The sequence below is a fragment of the Lissotriton helveticus genome, chromosome 11 (genome assembly GCF_964261635.1).
Source record: "Lissotriton helveticus chromosome 11, aLisHel1.1, whole genome shotgun sequence".
In the NCBI taxonomy this organism is placed as follows: domain Eukaryota; kingdom Metazoa; phylum Chordata; class Amphibia; order Caudata; family Salamandridae; genus Lissotriton; species Lissotriton helveticus.
The window spans coordinates 112,700,706-112,717,964 of NC_136072.1; the positions used below are offsets into that span (position 1 = coordinate 112,700,706).

General features: G+C 50.8%; 1 protein-coding gene across 2 annotated transcripts in view; it reads right to left on the bottom strand.

Moving 5' to 3' along the window:
• PEX5L (peroxisomal biogenesis factor 5 like) overlaps nucleotides 1–17,259 on the bottom strand; it is a 392,012-nt gene that overhangs the window by 18,437 nt on the left and 356,316 nt on the right. For both annotated transcript variants that reach the window (XM_078668173.1, XM_078668174.1), the window contains exon 11: nucleotides 8,270–8,435. In XM_078668173.1, coding sequence (XP_078524299.1) covers nucleotides 8,270–8,435 — 166 coding nt within the window. The remainder of the gene's footprint in view (nucleotides 1–8,269; nucleotides 8,436–17,259) is intronic.

A 17,259-nucleotide genomic window follows, 5' to 3' on the forward strand; every position in this document is an offset into this window, starting at 1 on the left:
GGGCCCGGGATTGCCTGGGGGCGGCTTGGCCTGCCTGGGACAAGGGTGCGCTGCCGGAGGAAACTCCCCATCTACCCGCAGTAGATCTGGCGCAGCGGTGAGCGGCCCCGCACACCTTACTCGCACGAGACCGCCCTTTACCAACATGGCGCCCGAATTAGGCAACCCCGCGCCTGACTGCGAAGCGCCTGGGAGAAAACATCGGTGCTGGCACGGAGGGGGGGCGGACAGCAACAGACGGAGGTGCGGGCAGCCCCTGGAGATAGTTGGTGCCGGTCCAGGGGAGGCGGCGCACGCATACGCCGGCGATCACTGGAGTGACGGCCCTGTGTTGCTGGGGTGGCAGGCCCAGAAGACAACGGTGCTGCCCCCCGGCCTGGATTGCATCAGATCGCTGGCCTGGGGTCCTGTCCGTCCCCCCCCATCACCGTGGACTTTATCCCTCATGACCCACTGCCCGCCCACTACCATCTACGAGCGATCGGGAGGCGAGCGAGATCCTCCAGGGGGGCACCCAAGCGACCCTTGAGACTTGAGTGGCAATACCGATACCGTGACGCAGCAGTGGCGATTGATCATCAGCCTACGGAGTGGAGGAAACCTAACAGACAGGGAACGGGCACGCGTGGAGCTCTCCCGGAGCGCGGAGTGGGCTCTAGCGGCTGACAATCGCAAGCTCTAGAACCATACAAACTACACCCGTCAGTGCGCGGGGGGGGGAGTGGACCTCACTAGCCCCAAAGACATACACCTCGTCGGTGGGCAACCATGGGGTAGAAAAATCCTGCCCCTAAAACCCTGAAGCAAGGCCCTATGGACAATTTCGCGACCTCCCGCCCGGGGAGGGAACACCCCAACGCAGCTCAGGAAGGCTCGCCGGACACCGATAGGCTTCTAGCAGCCATTCAAGTCTCAAGATCCGACATTCAGGAGTCGAGAGCGGCGTTGGAAGTTAAAATAGGCGAGGTGGGGTCTGAGGTCACCCTCCTCCGGCAGGACTTCAGGAACCTTTCGGCGCGAGTCACTGAAACTGAGACAGTAATTGGAGAAGCGGAGGGCTCCATTACCATGCTCCGCAAAGAAATGGTGGAACTCCAAGCATCTCACAGACAGCTCCTTTGGAAGGTGGATGATGCGGAAAATAGGGCACGCCGCAATAACCTCCACTTTGTGGGCTTTAGGGAGGGAATCGAGGGGAACGATATGGCGGCCTTCCTCCACACGTGGCTGACCACGACCTTCCCTACGGCACGCTTCTCGGCGTGCTTCGTAATCGAAAGAGCCCATAGGGCAGTGCTGGCGAAGCCCCCGGAAGGTGCAAGACCTAGACCAGTGATAGCATGTTTCCTGAACTTTGCGGATCGAGATCTAATTCTGCGTGAGGCCAGGAAAATGGGGGAGATTTGGCTAGAGAACACCAACGTCATGATTTTCCCGGATTATAGCCAGGAGGTCCAGAAACAGCGCCGCTCCTTCGACCTGGTGAAAGCAAAATTGAGAACACTAAAGATCACCTACATGCTGCTCTTCCCAGCGAAACTTAAGGTTCTATACAAGGATAAATCAATCTTCTTTACACACCCTGACGACGCTTGGCAGTGGCTGAGGAGAGGCCTGTCCTCAACAGCAGAGAGGCGGCAGGACGCGAGGAATTGGACAGGTCACTGAGAGAGAGAGTCAGCTGGGGGTTCCCAAAGCCACAAAGGCGCACATCGAGGAGACTCCACTCCCGCGCTCCTGGGACACCATATCAAGCACGCACACCCGCGGGGGCCAGAAGAGGGCGCTCGGAATCGCCGGGAGAGTCCTCCACGGCGGGCGCACGAAGACAAATCCCACGCCATTCGGCACTCTCGGAAGGAGACAATGAGGATCGGGCGGACGATGGAGAATCGGAACCTGAGGAAGTAGACCCCAGTGAGGAAGGGGGCTCGATGCACCCGCTGGAGAAGGAGATCCACCATCTGGAACTGGACTCATCCGGCAAACAGAGCGGGACTGACTCCGCCACGCAGGACTCACACTCCTGAAAACTACAGTGTGGCATACTGAAGAAGACGGCCGGGAGGCACGAGGAAACGCAAGTTGCCAGTCCTCCCTTGTGTTTGTTCCCTTTCCCCTGTCCAGTGTATATGTCTTCTTTCCTTGAATTGGTTGAGACTTTGGGCTAGAAACGACACCGGACCTAGTGCTCTCACAGCCTTTCGAGTTGGGGTGAAAGGTGAGGGTTAGTTGAGTTAAGGGGTGGAGTGGGTGGGCGACAGACCATCTCCTGCTGAAAGCTCGGTCCTCTATTGGGATGAGTCTGGAAGGGGAGGGCGGTGGGGAGGGGGTGAGTTCCTGGGGGACCGGAGTTATCTTGAGTTGGGGGAGGGGAGATGTTGAGAAACAGCGACTGCGTGCCAATACACACCCTACACTACACCACAGCGGGTGCCATTCCTGGAAATACGGAAGAAACTCACACTGGCGGACCCACTAGATCACAACCACACTGGTGACTCAGGCGTCACAATACTCTCTTGGAATGTGAATGGCCTTGGGTCAAAGATCAAAAGGGGTCTAGTGAATGCATATCTTAAGAGGCTAACGCCTGACATTATATTACTCCAGGAGACCCATCTAAGAGGCACTCAGTGCGCTTTTATAGCAAGAGGCAGGCACGTGCTGCTAGCGCACGCAGGTTACACGGCAGATTCTAGGGGGGCGGCAGTCCTCGTTAAAAAATCCACACTGTTTGCTGTCACTCGCACATGGTTGGACCCTCAGGGGACATATGCAGGAGTACAGGGAACATGGAGGAGGCGCAGATACACTATTGTCTCAGTTTATGCCCCACCAAAATTACAGGCACGCACCCTCACTGCAGTCACTGCTATCCTTCTAGACACGGCGGATACGATTCAGATAGTGGGGGGGGACTTCAACGATGTAATGTGTGCCACAAGAGACAGATCGGGGTCCCCACGTGCTGCAGGACATGGTACGGCATTGGCTAGACAGATGCACACTTTGGGCCTCACTGATGTATGGAGATGGCTCCACCCGACACAGGAGGCCTACTCCTTTTACTCCGGGGCTCACAGGGTCTTTTCCAGGTTAGATTATCTATTTACTTCTAGGCAAGAAATCACGGTTAATGACTTAGCGGATTATAAAGCGCTGGGAATCTCGGACCACTCCCCCCTGTATGTACACTTGGGACGAGGGAGGAGGGAAAAGACCATGGAATGGCGCCTCGCGGCATGGGACCTGCAAACACCAGATCTACTGAAGGGAATTAGAGCGGACATAAAGGTCTATGTGGCGGAGAATGAGGGTTCAGTAGAATCAGGGATCACGCTATGGGAAGCATTGAAGCCAGTCCTTAGGGATCGTGTAAATAGCAGGTTGGGAGCGACAAGGAGGGAATTACAACATGCGGTTACGACTGGGGAAGCCTCGATCTTAGCCCTCGAAACAGAATATCACCAGGGAAAGGAAAAAAGGATACTTAGGAAACTACTAGACACACAAAGGCACTATAGAGACCTTGTCACGGGGGAGGCGCGCACACAGGCTCTGGCAACACTCCACCGCCTATACGACGTGGGTGACAAATCGGGAAAACTCCTAGCGTGGCTGAGCAAGAGAGAAAGGGCGGCACGATGGGTTGACAGGATTGAAGTGACAGGGACCAGATCAGCCTGTACAGACGAGGCTATAGCAGAGGCCTTTGCAGCGTACTACGAGGACTTTTATAGAGCTAGGGACTTGGGGGACGAGACGGATGCCAACCACTATCTGTGTGACATGGAGGTCCCACAACTGTCCCAGGAGGACGCTACGGACCTGGAAGCAGAGATTACACTAGAAGAAATAGGAGAGGCAATAGCGTCCCTGAAGCCGGGGAAGACACCGGGACCTAACGGCTTCCCGGCGGAATTCTTCAAACGTACAGCGGACCTGCTGCAACGCCATATTAGAAAGCTATTTGTCGAGGCACTCCAAAAGGCGAGCTTGCCACCTGATCTGGCCACGGCCACAATTGTCCCTATACACAAGGAGGGTAAGCCCAGAGACAGGTGTGCCTCCTACCGCCCGATCTCTCTCCTTAATATGGAGACGAAGATTCTGGCTACGATACTAGCTAGGCGCCTGCGGGGGGTAATTTCTGATTTAGTGCATGCAGATCAGTCTGGGTTCCTTCCAGACAGGGCGACCAAACTAAACCTCCGCCGCACCCATAACTGGCTGCAGGAAGTCCGAGAGAGGAACGAGCCCCACTGGTTCCTCTCGTTAGATGCCGAGAAGGCCTTCGATGCGGTCCACTGGCCCTTCTTGTTTGAGACGTTGCGGAGGTTCGGCTTTGGCCCTAACTTTCTGCAGTGGATTAGGCTCCTGTACTCGGCCCCAAAGGCACGAGTGCGAGTGAATGGACGACTGTCGCGCGAATTCCGCATTAACAGGGGAACACGTCAAGGGTGCCCACTGTCCCCCCTCCTGTTCACTTTGACGATAGAAATACTAGCGATCCGGATCCGACAGAATCAAGGGATTAGGGGGTTTACCTGGGGCGACTCGGAATCTACCCAGGAAAAAATCTCATTATATGCGGACGACGTCCTGCTGTTTGTGACGGACCCGGATGTCACGATCCCGGTCCTGTTCAAAGAGTTGGATGACTTCGGGGCGAGTGCTGGTCATACTATTAATTGGCATAAATCGATTCTATATGACCCACAAGGCCGAGAGCAAAGGGAGTGCCTACCGGAACTCCTCATTCACACCACAGAGGGATTTCAGTATCTGGGGGTATTCATAACGCTAGACGAAACACTCTCCCTTAACAACAATGTGACACGCATCGTGGCAAGTGCAAACTTAGAAATGGACCGGTGGAGGCAGCTTCCGCTCACCCTCTTGGGGCGCGCAGCACTGTATAAGATGGTTCTGCTGCCAAAGTTCCTCTATGCCCTGCAAAATTAATACTACCCGCTCCCTCCCACAACCTTGTCTAATATTCACGGTGATTTGCGAACATTCTTATGGTTGGGGAAACACCAGAGAGTGGCCTTAGCCACACTGCAACGCCACCAGTACAGCGGTGGGATCTCCCTTCCCAATCTAGAGGCATACTATTGGGCAGAACACCTCACCCGATAAATGAATGGTTGCATGCAGCAATGGACCACCCTACATATGCGCTAGAAAGATCAAAATGGTCTCACACGAACGTTCTGTACTACCTATACGGTGGTCCAGCGGGGAGACACTTTCTGCCGGCTACCAAGATCACGCTGGCCGCGTGGAACAGGGCAACCAAACGCATGGAATGGGACAAACGGCCCACCCGACAGACCCCATTATGGCACTGTAGGTGGCTGGGTGAGCTCCACAAACTGACAGGCTTTAGACAGTGGGACAAGATCGGCATATCGACCATAGGGGACGTGATTGCCAGGGGAGAACTGAAAACATTCCGCGCTTTACAGGAGGACTTTGACCTACAAAACACTCAGTACTACAGATACTCTCAGCTCAGACACGCCTGGAGGGCACAGAACATCGATCTGACAGACGTCCCAGAATACGCCCCGTTGGAGGGTAGGTTGCTGCAGGAGCAAATTGGGAGGGGGGCGGTGTCCCTAACGTACAGAACACTGACCAACAATACATTAGGAACACTACAAGACTTGCGTAATAGATGGGAGGCAGACGTAGGGGAAATGGAAGACCTGGACTGGGAGCTGGTTCTCATGCACCCTCGTGAGGTTGCGATTAAGTCCAGACTCCGTCTCATACAGCTGAAAGTCCTACATAGAGCGTACTACGACAGGGTGCGACTGTACAAAATGGGGAAGGTCATGGATACGACATGCCTTAGGTGCCACCAGCCAGAGGGAACTTTCTACCACACACTTTGGGGCTGTAACCTCATACAGACATACTGGGAGGACATATTTGGGGAATTAGAGGAGGTCCTGGAGACTACTTTACCACGTGACCCCAAGCTAGCGCTGTTGGGGTTGACGACCGAAGTCGACTTGGCCCGCCCTTTGACCATATTTCTAGTGCTGGCCCTAGTGGTGGCCAACAGAGACATTGCTCGGCGCTGGGGTGCGGCCGAGCCGCCAGAATTAGAGGAGTGGAGGAGGGGGCTCGACCTCTACATGGCGGCGGAAAGAGTGACGTACAAGGCCAGAGGTTGCCCAAAGAAGTTCCGGAGAGTATGGACAAAGTGGAGGCACTACCACGGACTAGAGTGAACTCACAGGGGCTCTAAAGGAGAGCGCTGCCACACCTGATGATTGATTCATACATAATAGAGGGGGAAGAGATTGGGCCTGTTAAACTGTATCACTGTGGTGCCCTGTGTTGGTTCGAGGGGGTTAATTTCATCGGGAAAGGATGGACGAACTCTGGGGTGGGGGTGGGGGGCGGGCACGCAGGAGCTGTTTTTAGGGGTTGTTTTTTCTCATTTAACTACAATTGTAACATGCTTTGATTTGAATTGCACTGTTGCGGTTGATGGGGGGGGGGGGTAATCCCCATGGGCAAAAGAAAAGTTGTGGAACAGACGGATACTGGCTGAATGTTGAAGCCAGCCCGTGTTCTCGTATATTCTCAGACGATGTGCCTAGTGCAACAATAAAAATGTACTTGCAAAAAAAAAAATGAGTGTCTGGAGGGATAAGAGCTGATGCGGGGGTTTCCAGATTGACTGCCTGTGGATGGGGGGGGAACCCTTGGTTTCGGGTGGGGTCTTTGTGGCCACAGTCAACAGTGTGTTGTCCCAGGGCATGTCCTCTGAAGAGCTGGAGGTCAGAGGAGAAGAAATGACATGAAACGGTCAAGGAGCAGGCACTAGCCCTTGCCAAATTAGAAAAGGAGTAGGCTCTTGCAGGAATGGAAACAGAGCAAGGCCTGGATGAAAAGAGACTAGCCATGGAAGAGAAAAAGAACGCCCATGAGCTTAGCCTCAGAGAGTTGGACATTAGAGCCCTACAAATAGGGTCCAACAACAGTAATGGTTTCCAGCGCACCTGCTGCGTCTCACAGTGTGAGTAGAGGTCACCCATGTATGAGATCTCTTCTCTCACTGCCTCCTGAGCTTTATAGCTCTTTGAGGGCTGGTGAGGAGCAGCTTATGGAGCAGCATTTGTGCTTTGGAAAATGTAGGAGCAGAGTTACTTGTTAATGATACAAGCTGGGTGCAAAAGAAAGGTCAGTTTAAAGAAAAGTGTCAGTCCCCTTATGTTAAGCCGCAAGACAGACATGGCCTACTAGGTCCCAACTGCGGTGGAATAGGTCATTTTCCACTGGTGTCCTGATGTCCACCTTACTATGGTTCTGCTAACTGGGTCAAATACAACCCTTTTCACACTTGCAGGCAGTGGTCTGTGGGACACCTGCCATATTTTTCACTGCTAATCACAGAGGGGAAGTTTGCGATTTGCATACCACCTACTTGTAGTAGGCTTTAAACTGTGATTGTTTTGCGACCACATTCCGGTTGCAAAATAAGTCGTACACCCCCCCTGCGACTCGCTATTAAGAAGGAATGCCCTTGGCACACCCCTTCAAAATAGCGACTCTCTAACCCTCTTTTGAGAGTCAGTAACAGGTTACCGACTCGCACAATAGAGTTGATACATGAAACAACCCTTTTTAGCAAAGGCAAGCAGCCCAAATTTCTTTTTGTGACTGCTAAAAACTGTCGTACATGTCGCCCATTGTTCTCAATTTGCTCAGAGAGTGTGGTGACTAAGCAGAAGATTTCTAATAAAATGGCAGGTAAATTAAGCTACATAAAAGAATGCTTCTAACTCACTCATAGGATGAGCGCCACAGCAAACACAAAGGCAATAGTTATTTTATGCAACCTTAAAAACAGCCAGGGGATGTCCTGGGATATTTCGCCGCATGTGGGGCAAATGGGTCGGGATAATAGACGACTGATATGGAGTGATCCGCTCTTCAGGTACATTATTGATTTACTTGTGTAGCCTTGCTGTCACTGTGATGTGTTTTTCTCCCTACTCTGACAATGTTCAATGTAGCTCTGTATGGTGCTGTTTGTTGTTACATTCAAAACTCAATAAAATTGATTGTAAAAAAAAAAAACAACCATAAAAAAAAAATACCAGAACATGTTCTCCTGTTACGTTACACAGTCCAATTAATGTGCATATTTTTTGAAAGGTGTTAGTAGAACCTTGATGTCTGGCATGACAACTGGACAATAATTATCAAGAAGAATTTTAGAGCCAGTCTGGTGGCTGCTTACCTCAGGTCGGACCGTTAAGGCAGCATTGAAGGCGTCCACTGCTCGATCGAATTCCCTGCTGAGATGAAAAAGCACCCCAAGTCCAGTCTGCAAGTCCGGGTCTATCAGCTCACCATTCTGGTGGGCTCCCTCCAAGTACAGGTCCCTAACCTCCTCGAGGGATGTACTGAAACCAACAGAAAAAACAGTGTTAATTGGGCTAGTAAGTAGGTACATTGGGCTATAGCAGTGATAAGTTGGGCTATAGCAGCACAGCAATGATTTTTGTGGGCCTATTCTCTTATGCGTTTTTATATAGTGCACATTCACCATTTTCCTGGCTTGTTAGCGCTTCTTGCTGCAGTGTCTAGGTTGGTGGTTGTAGATGTATCTATTAAAAGCCTTCCATGGCAGCATCTGAGGGCCAGCCGTACCTCAACTACGAGTGTGTACTGTGATCTTGTAGGTGTGAAGCTTACCTACAGCTCTAGAGGTGTTATGGGGGTGGATGGAAGTTGCATCCTACCTGCCAAACCCATATGTGAGTACTGTATGGATTATGCCTTGTGTTTACATGGTGGATCAAAATCCACCAAAATCCCCGCCACGCGAAGGTTCAGACAATGGCATAAACTTACGCCATCGGTTTTCCAACAATCCTTTTGCATTTCCCCTCTGCTGCCTGATAGCACCGTTGAGGATCATCTCATCACTTTTCACGACTCCATTAAGCATACCTTAGACGTGACCATTCCTATAAAAATAGCCTCTTACCTTAGCACGACGCCCTCAAGTGCCATGGTACTCTTTAGAACTGAAAGCTGAAAAAAGCAAATGCAAGGCTCTGGAACGCACTTGGTGCCGTACCAAAGAGCAAGTGGATAGGGACAATTTCAAAGAGCTCTTGGGCCTATATCACAAGAACCTAAAAAGTACCCATAAAAAACATATCGCATTGCAGCTTGAGCAAGCTGAGAACACTTCAAAAACCTTATTTCAGATTCTAAAATCCTTCGTCAATCCCAAAGCTTGCAACCCTATGGATGAACTGTCCCAAGCACTATGTGATAAAATTGCTAATCATCTGACCCAGAAGATTGAGGACATTTACACCAAGATTTCCACCCCTTCAATCAATCAATCAATCAATCAAGATATTTGTATAGCGCGCTACTCACCCGGAGGGTCTCAAGGCGCTTGGGGGGGGGGGGGGTCCGCTACTGCTCGAACAGCCAGGTCTTGAGTTGCTTCCTGAAGGAGAGGTGGTCTTGGGTAAGACGAAGGTGGATGGGGAGTGAATTCCAGGTCTTGGCTGCCAGGTAGGAGAAGGATCTTCCTCCCATGATGGCTCTTCGGATGCGTGGAACGGCAGCGAGTGCGTGGCTGGTCGATCGTAGTTGGCGGGTGGGAGTGTAGAAGGTCAGGCGGTCGTTGAGGTACCTGGGGCCTAGGTTGTGGAGGGCTTTGTGTGCGTGGGTGAGGAGGCGGAAAGTGATTCTTTTGCTGACGGGGAGCCAGTGCAGGTCTTTCAGGTGTCCGGAGATGTGGCTGTGGCGTGGGATGTCCAGGATGAGTCGTGCGGAGGCGTTCTGGATGCGTTGGAGTTTTTTCTGCAGTTTGGCTGTGGTTCCGGTGTAGAAGGTGTTTCCGTAATCTAGTCAGCTGGTGACAAGTGCCTGGGTGACCGTCTTCCTGGTTTTGGTGGGGATCCATTGGAAGATCTTTTGGAGCATGCGTAGGATGTTGAAGCATGAAGCCGAGACAGCGTTGACTTGTCTGGTCATCGACAGGGAGGGGTCCAGGATGAAGCCCAGGTTGCGTGCGTGATCCGTTGGTTTGGGTGCACTGACTAGGGCCGGGGGCCACCAGGAGTCGTCCCAGGCCGACGGTGATGGTCCAAGGATGAGGACTTCCGTCTTGTCTGAGTTCAGTTTCAAGCGGCTGTTCTTCATCCATTCGGATACCTCTTTCATCCCTTCGTGTAGGTTGGATCTGGCGGTGGCGGGGTCGTTGGTGAGGGAGAGGATCAGCTGGGTGTCGTCAGCGTAGGAGATGATGTTGAGGCTGTGTTGGCGTACAATGGCTGCGAGGGGGCTCATGTACACGTTGAAGAGGGTGGGGCTGAGCGATGATCCTTGTGGCACGCCGCAGATGACTTCGGAGGCCTCAGATCTGAACGGGGGGAGGTGGACTCTCTGGGTTCTTCCGGCGAGGAACGAGATGATCCACTCCAGGGCCTTCCCTTGGATTCCGACGTTGCTGAGGCGTTGTACTAGGGTGCGGTGGCACACAGTATCGAACGCTGCGGAGAGATCCAGGAGGATGAGGGCCACTGTTTCCCCGTTGTCGAGCAGGGTTCGGATGTCGTCAGTGGCTGCGATGAGGGCGGTCTTGGTGCTGTGATTGACTCGGAAGCCGGACTGTGAGTGGTCGAGGGATCCGTTCGTCTCGAGGAAGGCGGTCAGCTGTCTGTTGACGGTGTTCTCGATGACTTTGGCAGGAAACGGGAGGAGCGAGATGGGGCGGTATTTCTTGAGGTCGGTGGGGTCTGCCAATGTTTTTTTCAGGAGGGCGCTGAGTTCGGCGTGCTTCCAGCTCTCCGGGAAGGTGGCGGTGTTGAAGGAGTAGTTGATGATGTCCCGGATTTGGGGTGCGATGACGGAGTCGGCCTTGTTGAAGACGTGGTGAGGGTATGGGTCGGTTGGTGAACCGGAGTGGATAGTGTTCATCGTCCGGATGGTGTCTTCTGTGTTGACTGGGGTCCAGTCGCGGAGGGTGGTGGTGGGGGGCGTCGGTTCTGCGGTTGGGTGCGTGGACTGTTCGCCGAAGCTATTGTGTATGTCTGCGATCTTGCTGTGGAAGAACGTGGCGAGTGAGTCGCAGAGGTCCTATGAGGGAGTGATGTCATTGTTACCGGCGCTGGGGTTGGAGAGCTCTTTGACGATGCTGAAGAGCTCCTTGCTGTTGTGTGCGTTGTTGTCTAATCGTTCCTTGAATGCTGTCTTCTTGGTGGTGTGGATCAGCTGGTGGTGTTTGCGGGTGGCTTGCTTGAGGGCGGTCATGTTGTCTGTGGTCGGGTTCTTTCGCCAGGCTTTCTCGAGGGTGCGGCAGTTCTTCTTGGAGTTCTTGAGGTCGTCGTTGAACCACGGGGCTTTCTTGCTTCCGGGCCTGTTGGGATAGGTTTTCAGGGGTGCGAGGTTGTCGGCACAGTTGGTGATCCACTGTGCCAGGTTGTGGGCTGCTTGGTTGGGGTCCGTTGATCTGGCGGGAGGGTTCTGGTTCAGTGATGTAGTGAGCTGGTCGGTCGTGATCTTGTTCCAGTTCCTGCGGGGAACTTGTTGTGGGAGGTGGTGGGTTGTGGTCCCCCTTGCACCCTTTGCATCCCGGAGTTAGATCCGGAGTTTGATAGTCCTCATCCGTACCCCCAGTCCTCTCTGATGGAATTTCCTTCTCTCACTACATCAGAAACTGAAGTACTCCTCAGAATGGTTAAATCAGGGTCTCCAAAAGATCTTATCCCAGCAAAAATTGCAAATAACCTTTCAGTGGAGTTGGCACAACCCCTCAATGTCATTCTTAACAGATCAATATCGGAGGGAAAACTCCCGAGAGAGTGGAAAGATGCACAAGTGATGCCTATCAGGAAAAATCCCAAACTCCCACCGGACGATGTTACCAACTATCGCCCTATTTCATTGCTACCGTTATACAGCAAAATCCTGGAAAAACATATTAACAAACACCTCTCGGAGTTTGTTGAAACCTCCAACTGTCTGGACCACTCCCAGTCGGGCTTTCGCCCCCACCACAGTACAGAGTCAGCCGTGGTTAATGTACTGGATGATATCAGAATGCAGGCGGACGCGGGCCGAGCAATAATCCTAATACTGCTCGACCTATCTGCGGCATTCGATACTATTTCACACCAGATTCTCCTGGATAGATTACGCACCATAGGCATTCAGGACACTGCCTTAGTCTGGATGACTGACTTCCTCAAGGACAGAACCCAGACTGTTAACCTAGGTCCTTTCAAAGCTAAAACTACCACTGTCACTAAAGGAGTCCCGCAGGGCTCCTGCCTTAGTCCTACCCTTTTTAATGTTTACATCGCCCCTTTGGCAGCACTGCTTAGGAGGATCGGATTTACTCTGATCTCCTATGCAGACGATACTCAATTGCTCCTGACATATGACATCAATTCACCTATTATTCAGGATTTTTTTTCCCAAAGTTATGCTCAGGATAACCTCATGGATGAGTCAGAACTTTCTCCAACTTAACACAGGTAAAACTGAAATCATGTTGTTTACCGAGGCAGTCACCAGCTGGTCTCCAAGTTGGTGGCCGGAAGAACTAGGAACGGCACCCTCTCCCAAACCAGTGGTAAAGAATTTAGGTGTCCTAGTGGACAACAAACTGAATATGGATGAGCACATAGCGTCCACCAAACATGCTTGTTTTCACGCCCTCAGCCTATTACGTAAAGTCTTCCATTTTCTCCCCTCCTCCACCCGGAAGACCCTCATACATGCTCTGGTGCTTAGCCGCTTGGACTTTAGTAATGCCCTCCTCATTTCGGCTAAAGATTCTTCCCTGCAGTCTCTACAGGTGGTACAGAACACGGCAGCCCGCCTTGTCACCGGCGCGCCCTACCGCACCCCGTCCCTCCCGCTCCTGCAAAAACTTCACTGGCTCCCCATTCGTAAAAGAATTCATTTTAACATTTGCTGTATTGTCTATAAATGCCTACATCAGTTAGGACCAGCATATTTGGCCAACAAACTGATCACCTACACCCCTTTGCGTACTCTCCGCTCTGAAAGTAAAGGCCTTTTAGTTATCCCGCGTATCAGGAAAGCCAGATGGGGAGGAAAAGCTTTCTCTTACTTGGCACCCAAAATGTGGAATCAATTGCCCACTGTCCTCCGCTTCTCACATAATTATCTTAGTTTCAGGAAAAATTTGAAAACATTTTTGTTCTAATCATCACGATCTCAGGTTTTCCAGTCTACAGCGCCGAGATACCCCATGTGGGGTGATTCAGGCGCTTTATAAGACATACAAAAATAAATAAAATAAAATAAATAAGATCACAGTGATCTGGGTCTTAAGACCCTCCACTTGACCAGTGTAACCTAACGTGGTATTGTTTTCTATTGTGCCTTGGTGTCTTTGATAAATGACATGACTTTTGCCCTCAAATAAGCTGGAAGTGGTTGTTTATTACATTATCATCCAGCTTGGTTGGCTGAGCTGTCCTAGATTTCAGGGTCCTGTGACTGAGGTAGCACCAGTGGGGGCCGATGTTGATTCTGGGAGACAGTTCTATTTCTGTAAATGTGTGATTGACCATCTGCCTAATTTGTTGGAGGCTCAAGATAGTTGTTAATGATTTTTCTGGTTGAACGGGTAGATTTAGTTCTCACTCTCACTCCGAAACACGTGTCGGCTGTTCTCGTGCACACCAATCAAGACAGTGTAATATTAAGATCCATGTATAATATCTTCCCATTTGTATCTGCCTAGAAATAGGGGTATGCACAGTCTTGACAGAAATTGTTATGTCTTAAAATACCTGCATGAATTAAAGAAAAGGAAAACATTTTTTTTTCTCCAAACTCATCTCTGTTGTTTGCCTGTGATACATTTGATATTTGTTTTTGTGAAACAAACTTATCAAGGTTCCATATTTGGAGCTATATAATATTTAGAGTGCCGGGGTATAATGATGTTGTAATGTATTTGTGGTGGTGTTCTAATGGTGATTATGAAACAAGTGATTGGTACACATTGTGAATGTTTTAATGTCAATGTCATGTTTTAGTGTGAAGATGTAGCCTGTTTCGAGATCTAAGAGGAGAAGCAGGTTTGGTGTTGTCAATGTGCTGTCCCATCTTCTGTATTTTTTCACTAAAGAAGTGGTTGATGACATTGTACTAGTGTGTGAAGTGTTGGATAGGCGGGTCAAGCAGAGGGATGATGAAGTGCTTGATTGTCTTGAAAAGCATTCTTCTACATCGATGGTGTCAGTATAGTACCTTTGCTTTGGTTGATTTGATCATTTGTTTGTGTGTTTCACAGTGAGGTCCTCAGTGTCATGTGGTAGTAAGAGGTTCTTTCTGCCATTTCCTTTCCTGTTTGCAGATGGCGTGTTTCCTTTCACCAGGTCTTTTAAGTACCAGGGTGCTGAATGTTTCTGTTTGCCCTTGTGTGTTTTAAATTGGATGTATATTTTTTCACTTGGGTTTCCAGAAAAGTGTTGTAGTCCTTTAAAAAGGTGTTGATGTTGGATGTTGAGCTGACCTGTTGGAGGATGAGTACTAACTTTAAATTGTCGATGGAGGGCAATTTGTTGAAAAATCTGAACGTTTTGTCATCCCAGAACTGTTTGCCTTCCTCCTGTATTTTTTCCGACCTGTTGTTGGCGGTTTTATGACTCTGGGCACTTTATCACTGCTGATCAGAGCTAAAGTGCATGTGCTCTCTCTTATAAACTTAATAAGATTGGTCTGCACCTGTTTGTCCCTTGTACAGTGGTATCCCATATACCCAGGGCCTGTAAATTAAATGCTACTAGTGCCACCCACCGAAGTAGCCTTTCAAACCTGTCTCAGACCTCTGTCACTGCAGGGCCTGCACGCACAGTTTACTGCCGCCGTGACGTGGCATGTAAAGTGTTTGCCGTGTCTGCAACTTCCCTTTTACTACATATAAGTCACCCCTAAGGTAGGCCCTAACTAGCCCTACGGACAGGGTGCTGTGTAGGTAAAAGGTAAGACATGTGCTTTAACTGTGTGGAATGTCCTGGGAGTGACAAACAGCTTATTTGGTTTCTCACTGCTGTGAGGCTGCCCTCTCATAGAGTTGCATTGGGGATTTCCTGATATGTGCTTCAGTGGTAATTTCTGATCTGAGAGGGGTGGTGGGACCATGTTTGGTATGTTTGGAATAGTAGTGATACATCCTCCTTATTGGTGAAAGCATATTTATTATTACTATTTTAGAAATGGCACTTTCAGAAGTGGGAATTTCTGTGTGCTTATGTGTCTTTGTGCCCTGCTGGATGTGTATTGACCACCTGGTTCTGACTGACAGGGGAGAGGGGACTTGGTTCTTCCCTTAGTGTGCTGCGATGTGTTTTTCTGTTACTGCCATGGCGCTGGGATGCCCCTGGGTAGCTATGCACTTAACAAATGTTGTTTTCATTTCATTTCATGTACATTCACTCCGGCCAGTCACAAGGGGGGTTGAGGTGTGTCCTGCCTTTCCTGGGTGACTCAGCGCTAGGCTGAATAGCCCTTGGCTGAATTTAGAGTAGCGGGAGGAGTTTCCCTTACACCTGAACAGGCCTGTCTGCATTTGGAATGGTGGGAGAAGTTGCACCTGCACCTGAATAGGGCTGTGCCTGCCTTCCACAATGCTGGCTCCACCCCCCTGTGGTGTGTCTGGGGCCTGGGCCGGAAATGTGAATGGGGTGTTGTGCACTCCAATATAATGTTTGAAGTGCCCCCAGAACAAATTCATTGGCACTCTAAGTACAGGGGCTGCGACCCCATGAAAGATGAGAAGACGCTACTTGGACTTGGAACCAGCTGCTGCTGGCTCTCCAGACTACACATGACCAGGGGACTGCCAGGAGGAACCACCAGAGGACTCCTTACCTTGTTGTGCTGGCCGGCTGAAAAGGCTGCCTCTTTGCCTGCCAGAGTCCTTTGTGCTGGCTGAGCCTGCTTCCTGCTGGGTGTGTGCCCCAGTGATCTCCTAGGGTCTGTGGAGCCCTGTCTACTTACCAGAGCGCATAGTGAATCGCTTTGTTTGGCCTCGTGTAAACAGAGAGCGTGTGGAGAGCTCTTTGATGCGGGTAAGCGCTACATTGGGTCAGTCCATTTTGGTATACAACCTAGCACAGGATGAGCCCTGCCTTCATTCTGCAGTGGTCTCATTACCTCATGCGTGACCCAGCAGGTCGCTGTAGCGGCGAGGAAGCCACAAAAAGAAATCTGTGCATAGCACAGCCGGAGCTGTGGGTAGCAGAGCACCCCTCTCGGTTTCTGTGGCAACCCCCGACACTCTGGAAGTGCAAGTCCAGCTGCTTGGGAGCTGGCAGATCGCATAGGAACTGCGGAGGAGCTACATTGGTAATGCGGTGGGAGGTGGAGCCGATGAGGAAGGCTCGATCCCCGGCACAGGAGCACAGGCGAGAAACTCCTGAAGCCGTGCTATTCGACCCCGCGGGGGTTAGACGACTTCAACTTGCCCGGACAACGGGTGAGCCGGATTGTCACTGCGACCACGTTACCTGGCACCTGCTCCAGTCTTTGCAGGGAAGGGGGGCATTGTCAATTTTGAGTCGGTGCAGAGGAGGGGAAGCAAGGTGCCGGCTTCCCTCCCCAGTCGACTGCACAAGACCGGGCAAGGTCTCCCCTTTGCTGAGCCCGCTTGGGCCCACCGTTGGTCCCCACAGTTATTGGACTGACGCATTTGTTGTCGGTAGCTACACCGCATGCCTGCGGGGCTGCCTGTGGCCGTTTCTCAGGTGGAGGGAGACTGAGTGAGGTCTCTCCACCTTCGGGGGCATTATTTTTGGATAAAGTACCGTGTTCCCTAATAGAGGCACAAGAGTGAGGTGCCCTATTGCCATAGAGGAGGGTGTGGTAATTTATATGCCTCCCAGGTAAATTGTGACTACAGCATTTTTTCATACTGCTTATTATGTTCAGTGCTGGTGTTTACGCATAAGGTTTCTATGCTATTTTTGTAATGTGTGCACTAAAAAAGTGTGTACTATAGTGCACTGCTGATGATGTTTATGCATAGTGTAATCCTACCAGTAGTTACTGGTCAGCCCAACTGTGAAGTTTATGACAATTGCCCGATTGTCAAAGTTGTTTGTGTAATCTCTGTGATATCATGACAAGTGCCTAGTGGCACAGTAATATGTGATTGTGATCTAATGTGTTTTATGTGTATATAATACAAAGGCTGTTTTTTATAAAGCCTTGTGTGCA